A 21935-nucleotide genomic window follows, 5' to 3' on the forward strand; every position below is an offset into this window, starting at 1 on the left:
CAGCTCCTTTTACTGAGCTGAGGAAATTGAGGCAAGCAGGGTTATTTGGCCAGGATCACACTGAACAGTGTCTGAGGCCAGACATAGTCATGAAGATGAGTCTTCCTGATTACAAGTCCAGTGCTCTATCCACTGCACCACCTAGCTGCTCCCATCATTCATCTACCACCCTTTAAACGTCTGTCCTGGACCCTTTTCTCACTTGGCGGTTTCATCAGATCTGTTAGGTTCAATGATTACTTTTAAGCAGCTAACTCCCAAATCTATATATCCAGACCTACAGTCAGTCTCTTTTAAACTACTTACACTGCCAACTGCCAGCTCTACCTGCCTATTCTCCAAACACTGGCACAGATGAAAATGTCCTCTAAAACCCATCCTTTCTTCATTATTTTTTCTGCTAAAGGCACCACCATCCTCCAAGTTACCCAACTTGGCAACTTGAGTTTTTTTACTTTCTTACCCTGAGTATCCAATTTGTTGCCTGATCTTATTAATACTATATTGACACACTTTGCACCACTCCCCTTCTTTACTAGCTGTGTGATCCTGGACAGGCCATTTATCCTGTTTGCCTTATTTTCCTCATCTATAAAATGGGTATGAGTACCTGATTCCTAAGGTTGTTGTAAGGCCTAAACGAGGTATCTGCAAAGCACTTTATAAATCTTTAAGAGCTATGTAAATTTTTAGCTTATTAATATAGCCACCTCCCTTCACTTCTCTCCTTGCAAAGGCCTCCTAATTGCTCTCCAATCCATCCTTCACACAGCTGCTGAAATAATCAAACAGGTCTGACCATGCCATTCCTCTAATCAAAAATCTTCAGTAGCCCATAGTATGAAACAAACTCAGTTTGACATTCATAAGCTTCCTACAACACAGCTCCCACTTACCTTTCCAGGTGTTTCATTACTTCCCATGTTGTACTTTACGTGCCAACTGATGGGATTACTTGCTGTTTCCCAAACTTGACATCCTATTCCTTCTCTCAGTGACTTTGGCACAGGTTTTCCCCAGGCCATGTCTGGAATGCATTCCCTTCTTACTTTGGCCTCCTTCAAAAATCAGTAAGGGTGGGACAACCTTCAGGAAGCCTCTCCTGAGCTTCACAGCTATTAGTACTCTTTTCATAATTAAGTTACTTTACACTTATCCCATGCTACATCAACTAAATCTCCTTTCAGTCCTTTGCAACCTGCCTCCTCTCCAAGGCTGTGATTTATCCATTGCTAAATTCAGTGGTCTTTTCTACATCTTCATCCTTTATGATCTCTCTGCAGTTTTCGACAGTGTTCACCCCTTTCTAGATGTTCTCTCTAGTTATTACCATATTCTTTCCTAGATCTTTTCTACCTAGCTGCTCATTCTGCTTTCTTTGAAGGATCATCATCTATGCTCCAACCCCACTGCATGCCTATACCCCAGGACTGATGTCTTTGGCCTGCTCATCTCTCTACATTCACGAATTTCCAGGGATTCAACTATCATTCCTATAACTACCAAATCTACATATTCAATCATCTTTCCCAAGCTCCAGTCTCACAACCTACAATTGCTTGACATGATCACTCTGATGTCTAATAAGCATCACAAAGTGTTCCCAAAATTAGTCGTTTTCTTACTTCTTAAACTCACCTTATCTCCTAACTTCCTTCTTTATGGTGAAAACACTGCCATTCTTTTAGCCAAGTTTTCCAACTTAGGAGTCATTCTCAGGCTTTCGCTCAACCCCTTGCTTTAAGTCCTATCAGCTGCCAAGTCTTACTAATTCTACTTCCATAAAATCACTTGTATCTATCCCCTACTCTCCATTCACATGGATACCTTTTGTCACAGTAGCGAAGACTTTTATGACCCCTTGCCTTGACTGTAGCATTAGCTATTTCTTTGTACTGTCTTTCCCCTCTTCAATTCATTCTTCACATTGATGCCAAATTGATATTCCAGAAAGAGAAGCCCGACTCCCCAGCTCGAGCTCCAACACCTCACTACTGTCCCCAGGATAGAATAGAAACTCTGGTTTGCAGTTTGACAGAAACTAGGTATGGACCAACACATCACACCATATACTCAAGAGCATTTCATTTAATTCAAAGCTCACAAATCATACATAAAAAATTGAAACGAATCACAGGGATGAGGGCATTAAAGAAGATTTTAAAATGTGAAAAAATTAAATATGCTAAAAAATCATACTCCCTTCACAGAAGTAAAACCAGAACTGATCAGAGACCACTAAAGTCTAATTTCATCTCTATTAGGTTAAGTCCAAATTCTTGCTGCAAAGATCAGTCCAAATAATGTTTTATGTAGTATTCACAAATCTCAATATGTTAATGTTTGAAAACTGGGAATACTATAGACCAACTTAAGGTTAATGATATACTTAACTGCTGAAAATGTTTAAAGAATACTAAGATAGTTCAACCTAAGGTACATTTGACTTGAATCAATTTGAAAGAAAAAATATTAAAACAGAACAACAAAAGAAAAAAATATTGCTTTCAGTAGAACCTGAGGCTTTTCTTCATAACAATGAAGTTAAGATTTCTTAAGGATAATCATGAGGAAGCATTTATTAAATGCATCCTGGCCCTGCACATGGTGAGAGGACCTCTGAGTTACAGACAGTGATTCAAATTCTACTTGTAACATACTGGGTACGTGACCCTGGTCAAGTCACTTGTCTTTTCAGTACCTCAATAATATTCTAACACTTTAATTTGCAGGACAATTGCCATTCTGCATTGGCAGAATTTTCTCATCAATCTGCAATAGGAGTTTTCTATATCAATGAAATCAAAGGTATACATTTAAAAAGAAACATACAAAACTAAAATGTTAATTCCATCACTAGTTTTGTGAAAAATCACAGGTTGTCATCTTTTTGCCCGTACTCCCGAGGTTCACTTTAAGCAAACTATTTGTGTAAATATAAGCCCATAAGAAATTTGTTTAAGGTTAAGAAAAAACACAAAAACAGAAACATCTTATTATCATTCATCTGCAGGCGTCTTTCAGCACAAAGTCTAGGCAGAGGGCCCAAAAGGGTTAACCTGGGAGATCCAGGTGAAGAGAAAACTATTACAAGGGAAAGCCAGCCTGAGCCTGGAGCAGCACTAGGACTACCTAATGAGGCCCCCTTTTTCTTTAAACACATAACTATCATATCACACTTTAGCTACTACTGCTTTCACTTTATTTTGGAGTGAATATACAATCACTCTCCAGGGAAAACTTTCAGTTTCATACTGCTGGTTATTCTGACAAATGGTAAGCTTAGGCCATATCTTCCTCTGACTTTAAAAAAAAAAAGAGGGGGCAGGGGGTGCAGAGATATTAACTGTATTTCAATAAACAAGAACTGAATACCAAAAGGGCAATTTTTTTTTGAGTAGGAAGTTGACCTACCTCTTTATAATTGATTCTAATTTGCTTTTTCAAATTACCTGGGAGCTTAAAAATTAAATAACCAAATCTGTTACATATGTTAGATCTGTTACATATGTTAGATCTGTTAGTATTTGCACATACAAATATGTAATCTGTTTGGTTATAAAAAATAAGTTCTGAGAAAGGGCCAAAAGGAAAAATACAGAGTTTTGTGATGTGTCTTTCTGCTGCTCAGTCCTTTTTTGCTTATTTCTTAGCTGTGTTTAGATAAGTATACTTAGCTTTCCAAATAGCTGAGATGTTCTGTATTCTTACATAAAGATGTACAGTAGAGATTATATACAGCAGCCGCTCAATACTCAAAGATGAAATTATATATATGAAACTTACTCCCATGATGTAATTTGTTTCAAAAACCAAAGAATGATAAAGCATTAAAATTTCTTTTTAAAAGATATCCACTAAAATTTTTCATACGTTATCATAATTGTCCACAATTATTCATGATAGACTTTTGCAAACAATCCATGAAAGTATGTAACAAAATCAATGATGAAATAGTCGAAGGTTTGTATGAATGAGTACTATTCCAAGCTCATCACAGGCCTCAATCACAATCTGGTCAGCAGCTGAACCTGAGGGGGCCACGATGAACTCTACACCACTCTAAAAGGTTAAAAAAAAAAATGTTACAAGAAAGCAAGTGAATTTTCTCAAATAATTCAGATTAGTCATTGACCCTACAACAAAATCCTATAAATAATTATACATTTTCTTACCAATTCAATCAAAAAAGTCACCTACACATACAAGTTAAGAATATCATAGTAATTTTGGAAAATACATACATTCTGAAAATGTTCCCTCATCCACTAAACTTACCCTCTTAGCCCTGTCAACATTATCTCTAAAAGGGAAAAAGGCATCGGAGCTGAGAGATACTTGTTTCAACGAATCAATCCATTCCTTCTTTTCTACCTCAGTTAAAAGTTTAGGAACTTCCTCAAACATTGCTTCCCATTTGGCCAAATCATCATCCTACAAAAAGAAAAAAGAGAAGTTTATCTAACAATTTATACTCTTTTTTTTTTTTTCATGAGCAATTGGGGTTAAGTGACTTGCCCAGAGTCACACAGCTAGTAAGTGTCAAGTGTCTGAGGTCACATGTGAACTTAGGCCCTCCTGACTCCAAGGCCAGAGCTATATCCACTGCAACATGTAACTGCCCCACTCTCATTCTAAATTACAGAAATTGAGATTCACCCAGGATCACACCACCGGTATACCACAGACAGGATGTGGACGCAGGTAGGTCTTCCTAACACCAGGGCCAGCCCTCTATCCACAATGCCATCCTGTTTCATTTCTAACAGGAACAATGACACTTTTTTCACAACCCAATTTATATGTTCTATAGTCCTTTTTCATCTGATGTTATCAAGTTTTTTATGTGGAAAAATTATTCATTTAATAATGGAATTCCAGGCCATTATCAACTATAGTCATAACTATATCACTTCTAATCCACGTATCACTCACAAATTTTATCCTTTAATCCCTGTTTGTTTAGGTGATGCAGATGTACTGTATGCATATAAACCAGAATTTAATATTATAAAGAATTTTCAAAGGTTATCAGAACTGATAAGCAGGAATTCTAATTACAATTCATTTTCATGAACTATACTTATACACCACTTTCTTAAGTAAATACCTACAAGACATGAATCACTGTGATTCAGAGTATTTTTATTTAACAAAAGTTCATATTTTGGACAATGGTTTTCAATTTTAAAAGACACATTATTAAGTAAACTAGAGTTTCTGACAGAAAAAAGGTCAGCAAGTAGCCAGGAATCCAATCAATTGGGGTTGCTATGGGAAAAATAAAATAACAAGCAAAATGCTTAAAGTTTAAAAAAAAGTCAACTTCAAAGATTCTCCTCGGCAGTTATGGTGAACTATATAATGTATGACAAGAGGGCATCATCATTCTCTAATCTCACGTAATGACAGTCATACAGATTGTCCTTATTAAACAGGAATAGGAGAGAGAAATGTTGAGCTCGAGTACAACTCCAAATGAATTATTTAGGAGGCCACCAGTGCCTGTATCATATAAACATTTCCTTCCTTTTTTTTTTCTGTGTTCCTCTGGCATTTCAATGACTACTAATACCTTAGAAGGACAGAAGGCAATCAAGGAGCTGAAACATAAATCACAGGATCACATGACTATGTTAGTAGTAGATTTTGTTGGGAGACAGGCTAAAACTAAAAACTATCATCAAATTTATATTACTTTATCCAATCTAACACAATTTATTCCCATAACACAATCAATTCCTGGTTAAGACCAAGAAGGAAAGATAAAATTGTAGTCTCATAATTATTACCATTAGGTGTACTTCCTTGTGAGTGATCCATGGAAGAGAAAAAAAGTATGTGAAGAAATGATAAGAACACATTGATAGTGTTCCAGTTAAGAAAAGCTTTGTTGGCAAAATGCCTGTTTCCCCTTCACTTTGCTAGCCATTTGTTTTCGTTGTTGTTCAGCTGTTTCAGTCATGTCTGACTCTTTACGGCCCCATTTGGGGTTTTCTTGGGAGAGATATTCAAACGGTTTGCCATTTCCTTCTCCAGCTCATTTTACAGATGGGGAAACCGAGGCAAACAGGGTTAAGTGACTTGCCAAGGGCCGCACAGCTAGTAAGTGTCTGAGGCAAAATTTGAACTCAGGTCTTTCTGACCTCTATTCATTGCCCCACCCATTTATTTATGTCAAAACAATATCTAGAAACGTCCTGTACATACCTCACCAATGTTGTCACTCACATATTGATCAATAGCATTAGAGATTTCTGCTCTCTTTACTCCAGCTTTAAATTTCATTGAAAGCACCCGGGGATGATGTCTAAGCCACCAATTGTTTGCCTTCTCTCCTGCAAGGCGTGTACAGTGTATTCGGGATTGCTGACCTGCTCCAATGCCAATTACCTGAAAGACATAAGTCAGTTAAAATGAACACCACATTTTCTCAAAACAGTAATTTTTCTTTCATATCCTTATATCCAAATAATTTTCAAAGTAATTTTAATACTATACAAATTAGAAACACATCAAATAGAGACAAAAAGATAAATTATAGGCTAAGATTGGGTTTGAAGTGATGAATTAGTCTGACGACCAACAAGTTCTATAACCACAAAAATAAATCTTTCCTCATTATTTACTACTTACAACTTTTTTAAAAAAGTATTTATTACTCAGATTTATTAACTTCAACAATGAGAACAGCAAAATGTCAGATTTTCCAAGTAAGCTATTGAGCAACAGATGTTAAAACCATAAACTGGGAAAATAGCAAAATAACAGAATCACTTGACATCTCATTCATTAACAAAACAAAATGCAGCAGCATGTCCCTTAATTAAATGAAAGACTATTACAGTTAAATGATTAATGTCCACAACTATGTTCAATTCAGAATCAGGAAAACATTAATTTTCCTCTTATTTTATGAAGATAAAGACCATGGTTTCTCTAGCTAATTCCATTTTTAAAACCGACTAAGTTTTATTTACACACACATGTACGTGCGTGAATGCTGCATATGTAGGCCAGGAGAATTCTGACAATGTATTTTTCATTCTCTGAACAAAGTGAGAAAACTGCCAAGTTTCCAAACTGTCTCAGTATCAACTAGAGGCTTCAAGTCTTCCCTGTAACAATTACAGGAACAGTTTTGTCACAAAACAAATGATCACATGCCAGGGACAGTAGAATGTTGTTTTTTGAAAAGTGCATTGAAAATAATATTTAAAAGTCTCTGCAAACTAAGCAGCTATCTACCATTTGTCTCAGCTCTTTGAATCATTGTGACATCTCTGAGATACTTTATAGGCAAATAAGAATTATAATACGTTGAAGACTAGTTATAACACTGTGACAAGAAAATGTGAGTATGCAAATGTGCCATTATTTCATGGATTCGGGCACTAAAATACTAAGGAAGCAAAGAGCTTCTGGGACTACTGAGTCCCATTTTGTAAAAAGGTTCCACTTTTGAAAATTTAAGAAGGGTGTGCCATACCTACTTCAGAATGAAGTCTATGTCTAAAAATCAGAACACAATTCCAAATGCACTCAGCCTGAAGTTTCACAGTGATCACTGAATGATTTGTGGTAATGGGCTGGTAACCCCTGCTATAAGGACAAGGAAAACTAGCAGATTGGTAATGATTTAAAAGATTCTTGACATTATTATTTCATAAACAGATACCTAGGTAAAACAAGGTACAGAATATCTTGTGTGGTTAGGAAGAAAACTGACTTTTACTCGCTGTCCCCCCAAACGAGCTGTGACACAATAGCAAACATATGTATGCCATTCTTTAAGCAATTTACCTGACCATCCTTAACATAGCACACTGAATTGGACTGAGTGTACTTGACAGCAATCGTAGCTACGATGAGGTCCCTGACAGCAAATTCAGGCAACTGAAAAAAAAAATTAATTATAATTTTACACTTCACAAATGCATTAAAGCTCTTCATTGTATCTTATTCCTTTAGTGTAACAAATAAAAGTAAATTAAATCAATGGTACACACGAATAGTTTTGTTGCTTTTTGCTGCTGAAGTAGTAGAAGGTTATTACATTATGTGCGGCAAGCCCTTATCTATTCAGGTATCACAGAACTATTTTAATTGACCAAAAAATATATATATACCTGGTTTAATATATTGCTTTTGGAGCTCAGTAAATGTGACTTAATATAGAGAATCTGCTTGCAAACCCTGAAGCACTCACAATCTATGTCATATTGTGATGCCCTATATATCATATGGTGTATATTTATTTTATAATTCACACCAAAAACCAAACTCTTCTTGGTATTTCACCACATTTCATCTTCAGAGAGTTCATTTTATCACGGATTCACAGATGCAGTTAAGAGAACCTTTAACTTATTATCATGGCAAAGAGATTTAATTGCATTTTACTTCACAAAAACTGAAGCATAAACAATTCAGGAAGTTGTTGAGTCACCTAGAAACTCAACAAAGCAGCAAAGACTTGGCTTTTCCTTATCCCACAGTCACTAGAAATAATAAGACCATCTATAACTGAAAATGTGCACCATGAGAACTCTGTACATGCAGAACTTCTTATCTGATTGTGCCTGAAAACGTCTTATGGCATTGTCATTCAGACTACAGACCAGAATCTTACTGGCCTTGATGTTAAACTGTCTTTTGTACTACAAAGAGAATAAAAAGAAAAGTATAAGTATTTGATTTTTTGGTAATGGTGGTGGAAGAAGAAAGAATAAACATGAATTTAACTCTGATACTCTAAATGTGCAATTTTTGACCAATGATAAACAATTTCATTCATTTTATTTGTATTCCCAGTCCTAGCACAATAAGTACTTGGTACACATTAGATGCTTGATAAATTAATATTAAGTGACTAAAATTACATACTTTTGAAGAAACTAAAAATATCAATAATGACATTCTAGTAGTAAAAGAAATTAGAACTCATAAAGAAATTGCAAGTAAATGGCTAACAAGATGATAGTACTGTTTTCATCATGCACCCAAAGGAAATAAGAAACATTTGAGGTACATTTGGTCGCTGTGACTTGTAGTGTTCACAATGACAATAATATTAATAATAATTTAAAATAGCACTTGTATAGTGATTGAAAGGTTTACAAAGCACCTTACAGATGTTATCTCATTTAACCTTCACAGTCCTATAAGGCAGATGCTATTATTATTCCCATTTTATAGATGAACCAAAGGAGAGTTCAGTAACTTGGCCATGGCCAGTGTCTGAAGGATTTGACCTCAGATTTCCTGACTCCAAGTCAAACACTTTATCTACTGCACAACCTAGCTTGAGCAAAAACAGATAAAAACACTACAAAACAAGTATTTCAAAGGATGAGAATGAGAAATTCTACTAAGATCATGACAAAATATTCCAAACAAGTCAACACATACATAACTAAGAATTAATGGCTTTATATCTGATGGAAGGCATAGAGTTAGGACTTCAAAAAATATAGTTCAGGATTAAGAAATCAAAGAAGTTTCTCAGATGATTCTCAGGTCACTCCTGCATCCTTACCATGAATATTTTCCTGACACTTGTAAAGCAATGAACACAGCAAACAATGAATAATATAAAAAACACAGGACCCATTTCCGAATGAAACATTTTTGTGTATAGAGAGGGTCAAGTTAAAGCAAAGTTCAAAATAATTTCCCCTCTGCACTTTAAATGCAAAGAGAAAAAGGGGAATAACTCCATGTTGACTTTCCCTTTTGTTACTAAAGCACTCTAAATCTATGACAAAAGGTTATAGGGGAGAGGATATTTGTTAGTGAGCCAATGCCTGGGACCTACGGAAGAAAATAAATAAGGCAACAGGAAGCTGGCTAGCCTGAAATATGTCCAAGAGTTTTATTCCAAAAGGTGCCTTACATCTAATACATGTCCCCATCCAATTGCTGTGTCTTACCACCTCGACCTATGCTTTACAACCTTCAGTGGCTTGGAACTGAAGACGCTCCTGATCCCATGATATAGGTGGTTACTTAGAGGGGAGATTTGTTCCTGCACTTGTAAAGCTTGAACACGAAGTACTTTTTCTAATGAAAGCACTGCTACAGAGTTTAGATTCTGTAGTACACTTCAAGCTTCTGGAGCGTGGCCTGAGAACTTAACCACTACATATGGAACTCAAAAACCAAGAAAAAAATTTTTTTTTTTCCCACAGAAACAAATAACTGACCTTTTGGAACAAAATTTTTTCATAGACTAGAGGCTGGCTTTTATGTAAAAAAAATTCCTATCAGTCAATCCTTTAACATCTATGATAAAATGTTTAATACAACTGAAATAAATTATACTTTAAACTTACATCTTTATGCTTGGTAACAATATTGCTAAATAATGACTTGTCAATAACACCATTATTCCTCTTCTGACTGAGATGTAATCCAAAAAGAGTGCGAATTTCATCCTCATCTGGTTTGTAAGATGGGTCCATCTAAAAACAATGAAAATTTTAAATTTTCCTCTTATATTTGATGTTACTTTCATAAAATCATACATAGTTCTCAAAACAATTCTTTCTTAGCAGGATAAATTCAATAAAGTAAAATTCCTGGCATACCTATCATTAATGGGGACGTGTCAAGTTATTTCAGTAGGAGTATAGGGCCAACCCAACTGGTTGGGCCTTATTACTTAAAACAATGTTAATGCATTTGTATTTCTTCAAATTTAATGTCTTTTAAGACTTGTAAAGGAAAAGATAAACATAATAGCCAACAGACATCTCTGCTTGCCAAGCATTAGGAAAAGGCTGAAAACAGGTAACTGTAAGAGAAAGTGAACAGGGAAGACTTGTCAGTAGCCAAAATTAAATAACAACATAAAAAGTAAACCAAATTCCTTTCCTTCTAATTGCACAAAATGTCTAGTAAACATTTGATGACGACTAGTTATCTGTGCCTTAACAATTTGGGATGCAAATTTAATTCTTTTACCATTTACTCTCATTTTTTTCTCACTGTGAATCTGTTTTGCTAGCTTGATAGGGGAAAAAAAGGACTTTTAATGGAATACAGGACTTACAAGAACTTCTAATGAAAAAAACAAAAGCCAAAAAAGAACAATTAAACATAAACACAACGGTCAAAAGAAAGGTCAATTTATCTCAACAACTGGAAAAAGCTAGATGATGGTATACTACTAATATTCTAAAAGAGCAAGAAGAAACAAGTCTCCCTTCAGAGCCTCAATATCTTCAAAGGGTACTGAAGGAATTAAATATGAATAATGAAGGTCCTAGAAACTGATTGGTTCTGTTCCAAGGATTTGAAGAAGAGGGAAAAAGAAGGAACGGTAAAAGGAATACACTAGGAAGGAGAAAGAAAAGATAGACTTGCTACTTCTCATAACTGGGGTTGGTGAGAAGCAGCACACACAAAGGAATGGAGGAGTAAACATCAGATAAAACTCTTATCCGAAATGGACAAAGGAAGACTCAACACACACATACTGTGTGTGTATAAAATACATCAAATTCAACAGGGAAATAGCTGAGGAATAAGATGAGATGGTAAGAGGGAATATAATACCAGGGAAAGAATAATCATAAAAAAAATATATTTCCTGTTTCTGAAGGGACTGAAAGGGGAAAAAAGGGAAAAAAGCAAAGAACTAGAATCTAAGGGGGTACCTTATAGTGCCTCTTTAGATTACTGGGAAATAGTTAAACAAATTGTGGAAAGTGAATGTGGTGGAACGTTGCTGGAAGGTAAAAAATGACAAAGAAGATTTTCAGATAATCCCGGGTAGCATGACCTGACAAAAAATGAAATGAGTAGAATCAGGAGAACAATTTATACAAAGACTTTAATGTTATAAAGGGGGAAAAAAAAACTCTCCGAGAGTCAATTCTAATCAGTACAATGGCCAACCATGTCTCCAGGGGACCTATGATGAAATACACTGCCCACTCCCTGAGAGATGATAACAATAAGGAGCTGAAAGAAATACTCATTTCAGGATGTGGCCACTCTGCAGATTCCTTCTGCTTGACAATGATCATTTGTTACTAGGTTTTTCCTTACCTTATTCAAAATTTTTAATTGTCATGGGGAAGAGAGGTTAGCACTAATGATATACAAAAAAGATGCCATTATTAACATTTTAGAAGAAACATGAAATAGTTTCATGTAGAATCCTTTATATTTTCTGCTGTGTTTATGAAAAGTCTCTTTTTTGGGACATTTAAGAATTTTAAAAATATTTTGAAACAGAATAAAAACATAACCAGATAGATTAAAACTAAGAGGAAGAAGGGTATGTTGTCTGCATGTGTGTAAAAGTAGATAGGGAACCATAAAAGGCAATAGGGTCGTCTTTTTTTTTTTAAAGGAAAACAGAGTAATATCCCAAGGGACATAGATATAAAGGAACAATTTATTCATAAGAGGAGGTAGGGATTGGGGGAGGGGGAAGTAGGCTGGAGTTTAGTGACAGAGGGGAAGGAGAGAGTAACAAAATACGCTAGAAAAAAAAAAATATATGTCTGTGATGGGGTGGTGGGACCTGGACCCAAAACACAAAGACCATGCCTCTGGAAGCAACCCAGCCCCCTCTCCCCAAGAAAATTCTCCCTGTTACAGGCAGAAAGCTGATCCCGTAATTTCTTTGATAAAACGCTATCAGTACAAGACACAGGGATACTGACCCAAGGACTCTCTCTTTGGTGCCTTATCCCCAAGGACCAGACTCTGGCAGCTAAAAACAAACTGGTGGGGGAAAAAAAAAAAGCCACACCAAAAAAAGCCCTGCCTTTTCTCCCTCAATGTCTGGTATCAACAGTTATCTCTGCAGACTCTCTGTATTTTCCCATCCATAGATCACCACAGAACTTAATTAGCATACTTGGCACCCTCTTAATGTCCCTTTTCCACATTACCTTTAAATTCACTCCTATCAGGTTGCAGGTTCCCTAAAAACTCTTGCCCATTTCTATTGATGTCACAAACTTTGCCACTTGACTGGAGGATGGTTTGAGTGTGAATTTGTTTCCAGCAACTCCACCTTGTACCCTGACACTTTGGGGTCTCAGCATCCCTAAACCGTGTCAGCACCCCCCAATACTCACTGTCTGCACTAACCTGAAGTACACAGTAATTCCCATTTTTCTTTTTGGAGAGGATCTTCAAGGCTTCTTCTTCATATCCAGGTGCAATAATACCATCAGATACCTGTAAAGATACAAAAGAAGGGATTGTTTTGCCTAGAAATATAAGAGGAAATCATCCTTGTTACCATATGGCTTCTTAATTGCTTTCTATATATAAATTATAAAGCTTAAAATAAGGAAAAAAAGCCTATCCTGCATCTGTCTCCTGCAATGAATCTATTCTTTTTCATCTTGGTACTAGAGTCAAGAATTTATCTCATTTGAACATTTCCTCATTCTATTTTTCCTGGTTTCAATATTCATTCTTATACAGGGAATTAGTGAATTAATAAACCTAACTCCAATTGCTCATCTAAACTCCTATCCTATGTTTCCAACTACTAATTAGACATTTATCCTTAGAAATGTCTCACTAGCACTTCTCAACACTACTCACCTTAAAAAAAAAACCCTGCCTTGTCTTATAATGCTTCTGTATCTCTGCTGATCCTTCAAGACAGAGTGCAGTAAATTTAGAGGTGGAAGGGACCTTAAGGTCATCTAGCCCAGTTCTCTTATTTTACATGTGAAAAATTGAGGCCTAGAGATTAAGTGACTTGCCTATAGTTCCAAAGCCTGTAAATCCCGGCAGAACCAGGATTCAAACTGAAGTCCTCTGACTCTAAATCCAGTTTGCTTTGCATTAGATCACATTATCTCTTGAAGCTTGATTTTCTTCTCCATTCCCCCTCAGCTGTCAAATCTGACTGATCCTAACACCAGAATATATTTTGATCTCTCCTCTCCTTTCAATGAACATTGACACCATCCTAGCTCAATCCATATTACTTTTTTGGCTGAACTTCTACAAAAGCCTTCTCTACTCTCAATCCATCTTTCACACAGTTAATTAATCTTCTGACCTGTGAACTCCCTCAGTTGCTCTCTTCTCTATAGGATAAAATAAAGACACTAATCTAGCATCAGGGCCTTCTATCATTTATTTCTGAACTATCTTTCCAGCCCTATTTCACAATGCTCCCTCCATCATAAACTCTATTCCAAACAAAGTGGGCTACTAATTGTTCTTCAAAGTCTTACACTTCTGTGTCCCAATAAATTCAAAATACTAGAAGAATGAACAGGATGAAAAAAAATTCACTAAGCACCTACTATGTGCAAAGTGATATGCTAATAAGCACTGAAATCTCTTCTCTCCACAGTGTATCCTGTTGAAATCCTTCTCTTCTGTCCCAGTCCAACCCAGTTAAATCCATGAAGTCCACTGAGTCCTCAAAGAAAAGTGGCCTTTCTTTAGCTGTCACCTCATTCACACTTAGTGGACTGAGACCACGGGGCCTCCATTTGACTTTACACTTATGTTTCCCATTTAAACTCTTAGTGCTGTTCATGGAACCCTGCACATACAAGGAGCTTCACCACATTTTTTGAATTAAATTGTTTGATAGGTATATAAAAGAGACCCTACTCTCTCCACTCTATTTCCTGTTAATACAGACAGGAAGTTCATAAAACTGATCAAGTATGAAGAATTATCTGATATTCCTTCTAAAAAGACATTCCCATCACCCACCCCCCACTACACACAAAGCCTGATACACTTCACTTTTTTACTTAAATTAGTCCTGTAGTATTTAAATTAGCATCAAAACAATGTTAATCACAAAAGCTGACCAATAACTTGAAGCCCAATATTTTGATATCTCATGTCAAAAGTTATCTGTCATATATTCAAACATGCTGCTGCATAAATAAATGGTATCATTCTTTGCTTAAAGGGCAAAAACTAAATTCTAGTTAAATATCTCAATTTGCATACCATCTACATAAAATCAATTGATTCTAAATTAGGTATAATACCCCTCAAAGCAATAAAAGCAAAAGCCAAAGCCTATGTTTCACTTCTTAAATAGCTAATTTCTGTTTAGTTCCTATGAAAACCCAAATGTGACCCTGAAAGAAAGATGCAGAGTATTCTTAATACTTACTAAACAACTAGTGTGTCTAAATTGATTAAAATTTAAATTTGGCGTACATGATATTTCCTAGTAAGTACCTTAGAAATAATTCAAAATAGTTTTCCTACCCTATTTCTGAAATCCTATTGCATTTTAATAGCTTTGAAAATTTCCAATAAAATTAAATATAATTAATAAATAAAATTAAAATCCATGCTGGAGGTGACAATTTTAAAGGCAAACAAGAATTAATTTTCAAGATCTCTCAAAAGAGAAGATTCCAAAAAGAATGAAAATAATCAGTCAGTATTACCACAAAAAAAAAAAAAAAAAGAAGAAGAAAAATAGTGACCAAGATAGGAACTACCAACCCACTGTATTGTTGGTTGATACAAAGGAAAAAACCCAACCAAAACCGCAAAATGTGAAATAATTTACAATCTTCTAAGTAGGAAGATTAAGCAAGAGACAAAAGTGACACAGGTTAACCAAATGGTGGCTCATGAGTGTCATGAGGAAGGCCCTATAAAAAATCCAAATAGTACACTTACAGACATTCATTATTCAAATGTTTGTGAATGATTTTACTAGTTCAACTCATCTCAAGAAAACTAAAGGGCCATCTTCAAAAGGTTTATCTACAAAAGTATTTGGGTATCCAACAGGTAAACCCAAGTGGAATTCTATTGCCTATAGTACAATATGAAAGTGAATGGATAGCCCAACAACTTATTGCATCTTCTATATGGTTATCATGGACAGTTTCTGCAGATGGACAGGAACTTGGGCTCATAACTGAATAGGAGGAAAAGATCTGGCATTACTACTTTTGGGACATAAGACTGCACTTTCAGTGACTGCAAGCTGCTCCCCACTACCAAAGACAACCAATTAACACCAGGGACAATCAATGGAAAGATATATGGTAGGTTTAAATATGTAATGAGTACATTACCAATGAGGACTTGCATAGAAAAATGGGATAAAAGATCAGCAAAGGGAGGGGAAAGGAGGAGGGGAAGTAGGTGGTAAAGAGAAAAGGAGAAACAGAGACACTCAGAATGCTACACTGGGTTGCATAAATGCCCAATGTGTGCAGCATACACATTTTATGGAACATTTATTGATGGGGATATAAAATAATCATTCAACATAAGACAGGATGGATTAATTTACGTATTCACCAGTGGAAGAAGTATTAATGGAAAAATGATCACAGTTTCACTGAAGTTTAGTATATTGCTAAAAATCATTCTAAACCTGCAGGATCTACATCTTTCCACAAACTATACTCCAAAGAACAACTGAGTACTCTATGCCAAGCCTAATGAAAAAGAAAAGTCTTTAGAGCAGAAACATTTTAGGGGGTGAGGGTGGAAGTACAGGGGTCACTCGTGGGTACTATCCCACCACTGACTGGTACTACAGGTATTTCCAAGGTGAGCTGTTCCTTCCCTCCTTAGGCAGCCTGCTGGTCTGGCCCTCCCCACCCATATTGGTGTTAGACTTACTGCAGATGCCTGAACAACTCAGTCCACTACAGATTAGTAGGCCCAAGCAATCTACTGGCCTCGGCCTCCCCGGCAGCAGCATTTACAGGAACGCACTAGCATACCCAGCTAACTGCCACTTTCAATAAAGCATCAAGAAAGAACAAGATAATTAAACTTTTTGATAGGTTGGGGCTATTATTACGAACATCAATTATTTTAACGGTAGTTGCTGGATCATTAATATACTAAGCTGTAACTCAGTAAAGTGCCCAAGGACTTTTGAGATACCTAAATCTGTTTACTGCCTCAGCTGTGTTCTAGTGCTTACTTTTCAGTTTCTAGTAGCCCTACTCCTTTATAGCTGATAATTGCAAGACACAACTTTGGTTTTTTATAAAACACTAAAGCCCCCTGTCCCAAGAATTGTTCTAAGTCTCCTGTGAGGGAGAACCTATAACAGCTCTTTTGTGCAAGCCAATTTTTTCATCTCAATAGAAATTACAGGAATTAGTCTATGATACTGAACTACTCTCTCAGTCACCTAGGCTTAAATTTCAATCTTTGAGTCTTCACTTTCATTCATCCCATCTATCCAGTCCACTGACAAATCTTGTTTCTATGTACACAGTTATCTTTTACATATGTGCCCTTGTCTGTATTCACAGTCACCACTGAATTCAGGTCCTCATCACTTCTTGTAAGGATTATTAAATTCAATAAACATTTATTAAGAGCCCACTGTGTGCCAGGCACTATGCAATAACAGCTCTCTAACTGCTCATCTTTCTCAAGTCTATCCCCATTCCAATCCATCCTCTACTCAGCTGCCAGAATGATTTTCTTCTATACTGTAGATCTGATCATGTCCCTCTTCCTACTCTATAAATTCCTATGGCCTCCTATAACCTCCAAAATAAAATATCAACTCCTGTTTGGATTTTGAAGCTCTTAATAATCTTAGGTGTTTTATAAGGTTCTTTCTATTTTAGCACTTAACACAGTACTTGGCACATAACAGATACTTAGTAAGTGTTTTTTGACTGTTACTGGTCTGTCTCTCAAACATGTTTGATTACTATGAAGAGCTACTTTGTATTTAAGTCTAACTTATTAAATAGTTCTGTGGTTAACATACATTCAGTCTAAGAAAAATCAACCTATGAAAGTTTTTTAAATTACTATTAACACTGGAAATGATTCATTAGTAATTTTTCAAAACTATTAATGAATTTGATAATTCTGGAAAACAAATTTACCTTTCTGCAAGGTACCCATTAATTTATAGCATAAATCTTAACTTCATAAAAATTCAGTAAGCAAGTTTTGGTAGTGATGGAAAATACTAAATGGCAAAACATATCACTGATTTGTAAATAGTAGAAGAGTTGTGTGTGTGTGTGTGTGTGTGTGTGTGTGTGTGTGTGTGTGTGTGTGTGTTTTCTTTGAGTAAAATTTCTAGGAGACAGTTTTGAATATTTTATTTTTAAAAAGATATGCCAATACTATTGAAGAAATGACCAAAAGCTTTTACTAACCTCTCTGGAGATGATTTTAGCAGTAGTGACATCACAAACATCAGATACAGCAATAAAGTCACCAAATGATGACATTCTATCAGATCCTGGAAATAAAACACAAAATGATATCATTTTCAAAATACTAAAAGCTATGCTACGCTATACTTACAAAGCTATCCTAAAAGCTATCCTATGCTGCTTCGGCACAAAGTCTATTGGTAATATGAAAATACAAGTTCTTTGAATCAAAATAAGAATAATAAAGAATTATAAAATTATCATTTGGGGAGGAAGAATTCTCCCCAAATCCAAAGCTCATATTCGTAACGTAAATCCCTAAAACTGATCCCTCTTCTTATTAACCAATCTCTACTGATGGCAACATCATAATCCTAGTCACCACCATTTCATACTGCACAATCATCTATAATTTCTAGATCTGAATCCAGGCTCTGCCACTTAAGTGTCTCTGACCTTGATGAAACCATGTAATCTTGCTGGGCCTCAGTTTCCTCAAGTGTAAAGTGAGGGGGTTGGATATGACCATGAGTGTTACTTCCAATTCAAATTGTGTGCTCCTGTGATCTACTATCTGCCATGTCGGTGATTCTACCTCCACAACCCTGCTTACATCCATTCTTCCCTCTCCACTCCCTGTCTGACTATTCTAAGAGCTTTCTCACTGGTCTCCTTCCAAGATCTTCTATACTCCATCCTTCACATTCTTCTGTCTTGCCTATAGCACAAAAGACAAACTTCTCATTCTGCTCCAGGACCCTTTAAAACATGGTTACCTTTTCATTCATTCACGCTCTTTGATTCACTCTTCTTAGTACTCTCTTGGCTAATCTTATCCTTTTCAACTTCTACTCATCTGTGTCCACCATCTCACTTCCCCTCCTAGTCAAGTCCAGCAGACTCCGTATAACACAAATCATTAGTGAAGCAACCAATGACTGACCATTCCATTCCCCTATCCAAACCTCATAAAAGATTGTTTTTCAAATTATTCAAAACCCTCAAAAAAGCATTCCACAAAAAGTACTTAAAAGTTACTAAAACAGAATATAAAGGCATTTCCCCATCTAACATCAGTTAATTCTATAAAAAGGACATAAATAAACCATTACAATGGACTGTAAGATTCCCGAAGAGTGAGATTGTAAATGGGTGATTAACCAAATGATAAGTTCCAAGATCACATAAGAACAGACATTTAGATTTATAAACAGATACTTAGATCTAGATTATAAAATACATAATCTAACTCCTCTCCTTTTTAACAGTGGAAGAAAGTAAAACCCAGAAAGGTTAGTACCTTGCCCAAAGTCACATAGGCAGTAAAGTCCTCTGACTCCACAGCCCATAGCCAACAGTTTTTCTATTGCACCATGCTGCTTCATCAAGACCTTAACATAAGGCTTGAAAAGAAATCTCCAAATGACATTCAAGCAAACAATATATTTAGATGTGCCTGAAAAACTTAAAAGTAATATGCTGAAATAGTATTTTCTAAGAAGGCACCCTCAATTTCTTATCACACTACTATCCAAGATAAATAGGACTTCTCCTTTCCAGAGTTATCATCCTTCTACCTCTTGCTCTTGCATAAGCAGTTGACAATGGAGTAAGGCTCTTGTAGAGATCATGAACCATGCAAACTTTAGCCTCTTCCTCACTAAGTGGTACTCCAACAGCAGCACCTGGTGAACAAAAGCATAAAACCGTTCAAAAATTCAACTCAGCATTACAAAATCTAAACATTCATACTCAGGCCTACACACGGTTTAGACCGAGTGAAAAGGCACCAGCTGACCTGTACGTGAACAGGAAGGGAGAACTAAACAATAGCAGTTTTAGTGGGTTTAGGCTGGGTGCTAAAGAAATGATTAGCTGTGATCCCTGGGCTACAGGGACAAATAAACCCACTGCCATATATTCTCCTGGGCACCTTTTAGTTTTCTCAGTAAGTAGTAAATAATCATCTCTCATTGAGGCACCTCCCCTTCCTAACCTCTGAGGAACACAGTGCTCCCATTAGACTCTAGCTGTGTTTTGTACATAATAAAAAGGTGAGGTCATCTCCTTCCACTATGTCTTTATTTTTGACAAGCTGACTCTGGATGGTGAGAAGGAAACCTGTGTGAAATACCAGGGCATGGGTTCCTTTTCAGTCTATCTGTCACTTGGTTCCACATTTATCCTACTATAGGTCAGGTTTTCCTTCTCTATCATATTCTTAACAATTTGTTTTATGACATGTGAATTTTCAGTCATTCTAAAAATACAGAACATAAATTTAGCTTCCAATAAACTGCTATGACTTCAGTTTTATCTCATCTCAACTTCCTGTCTTGGGTCCTGATCTAAAAGATAGTCATGTCACCTGCCCTTTCTATGTCATAGAGGCACTTTAACAGTAAATCTGATGATAAGGGAAATGCGCTGTACCACTCAGGACAAAAATCACCACATAAATAACCAAGATGTGGCAAAGATGGCTTCAGGCCTCACAGACCTTAATAGCTGTTAAGTACTCAAGATGTTAAAGACAGAAACTAAAATAAGAATGAGACACTTTGAGCATCTCTGGGGTAAAAATTTTTGGCTAAAAACATAATATGTTACCTGCTGGACTGACATGCTTGAAGGAGGTAGCTGCTGGAATGCCTAGAGCTTCTCTGAGTTCTTTTACTAGCTGCCAAGCATTCAAGGCATCACACAGGTTTATAAACCCAGGGGATCCATTCACAACTGCATATGAGACATAAAGACATATTTAAAACATTAGACCACAAAGTTCAAATGGAGAGCATATTCTTTTAATGCCTTCTTCCTTACTGGGTGTGTACACACGCACACACACAAATATATATAAAAATAATTTTGTTATGGGAAGTTAAGCTATACTAAAACATCGCCCAGTTATTACTTTAACAAGAGAACATACTACTGAGCTTACAAATAAATTGCAGGTCATTTTGCCTAATTAAAAATGACAACAACAAAGGATACTTAATATGCAAAACCAACAAGGAAAAGGATATTCACTCACATAATAGTACCCTTTCTTTTCAAAGCTATTTTACTACTAAATGGAGAGGTAGGGAAGAAATGTATAATGCTGCCCAAAAAGACTGCATAGTTAATATTCCTAGACTATGCCTTAGCTAATGAGAATTTAAATTGTCACAGATAACCATTTAAAATGTAGTTAAGAATAATGAGTTATTTGAGGTTGTTTAATTCTCAAATCAATGCCAAACTTGAAAAGTAGGATTTTTAGTCTTACTGAGATAAAAACAAGACCCAACTCTTCCCCCCCCCAAGAAAATTCTCTTCAAATACATTTTCTTTCTTTCTCAATTTTAAGGTAAGTAGTATAAGATGTAATAACTGGGAAAGGTGATGGCTATAAGCACATTATATGAAGAAATACAGTAGATTAAAGATTTAAAGAACACAATGGTGCTGAAAGAAAAGAATAAATAGCTCAAAGATAAACATGTAAACTTATATAGAACCAAAATAACAATTAGGGAAATAAAAGGTTGGATATTACTGAAAAAAAAAATGATACTTTCTGTTGATTTTTCCAAATATAGATGGATGAGTAAATTTATAAATCAAGATCAACAGAATTAGGATGAATGCTTTCCTTTTTCACTTTCAAAAGAAAGCAATGACTGTAAAATACTAACGTGTCCCCCATATAATACTGGTAGAAGCAAAAGAATAAAAAAGGTTAAAGTCACTACTTATATAAACATCTGGACAAATTAAACACAGAATAGAACTTTTAGTTTATATAAAAGGTTATGAGTTTTT

At 35.8% G+C, this 21935-nt stretch overlaps 1 protein-coding gene across 1 annotated transcript in view; it reads right to left on the reverse strand.

Moving 5' to 3' along the window:
* Positions 1 to 2070: 2070 nt before the first annotated feature.
* The window catches only part of ATIC (5-aminoimidazole-4-carboxamide ribonucleotide formyltransferase/IMP cyclohydrolase), a 32345-nt gene continuing 12480 nt past the window's right edge, over positions 2071 to 21935 (reverse strand). Inside the window, exons 8-16 of the mRNA XM_027873778.1 lie at positions 20736 to 20861; positions 19703 to 19810; positions 18126 to 18211; positions 13111 to 13200; positions 10335 to 10463; positions 7804 to 7896; positions 6211 to 6393; positions 4279 to 4434; positions 2071 to 4062 (exon numbers count right to left, since the gene is read on the reverse strand). Of these exons, the coding sequence (XP_027729579.1) occupies positions 3943 to 4062; positions 4279 to 4434; positions 6211 to 6393; positions 7804 to 7896; positions 10335 to 10463; positions 13111 to 13200; positions 18126 to 18211; positions 19703 to 19810; positions 20736 to 20861 (1091 nt within the window). The 3' untranslated portion in view covers positions 2071 to 3942. The remainder of the gene's footprint in view (positions 4063 to 4278; positions 4435 to 6210; positions 6394 to 7803; positions 7897 to 10334; positions 10464 to 13110; positions 13201 to 18125; positions 18212 to 19702; positions 19811 to 20735; positions 20862 to 21935) is intronic.

The sequence above is a fragment of the Vombatus ursinus genome, unplaced genomic scaffold (assembly GCF_900497805.2).
Source record: "Vombatus ursinus unplaced genomic scaffold, bare-nosed wombat genome assembly UNPS02014802.1, whole genome shotgun sequence".
Taxonomy (NCBI): domain Eukaryota; kingdom Metazoa; phylum Chordata; class Mammalia; order Diprotodontia; family Vombatidae; genus Vombatus; species Vombatus ursinus.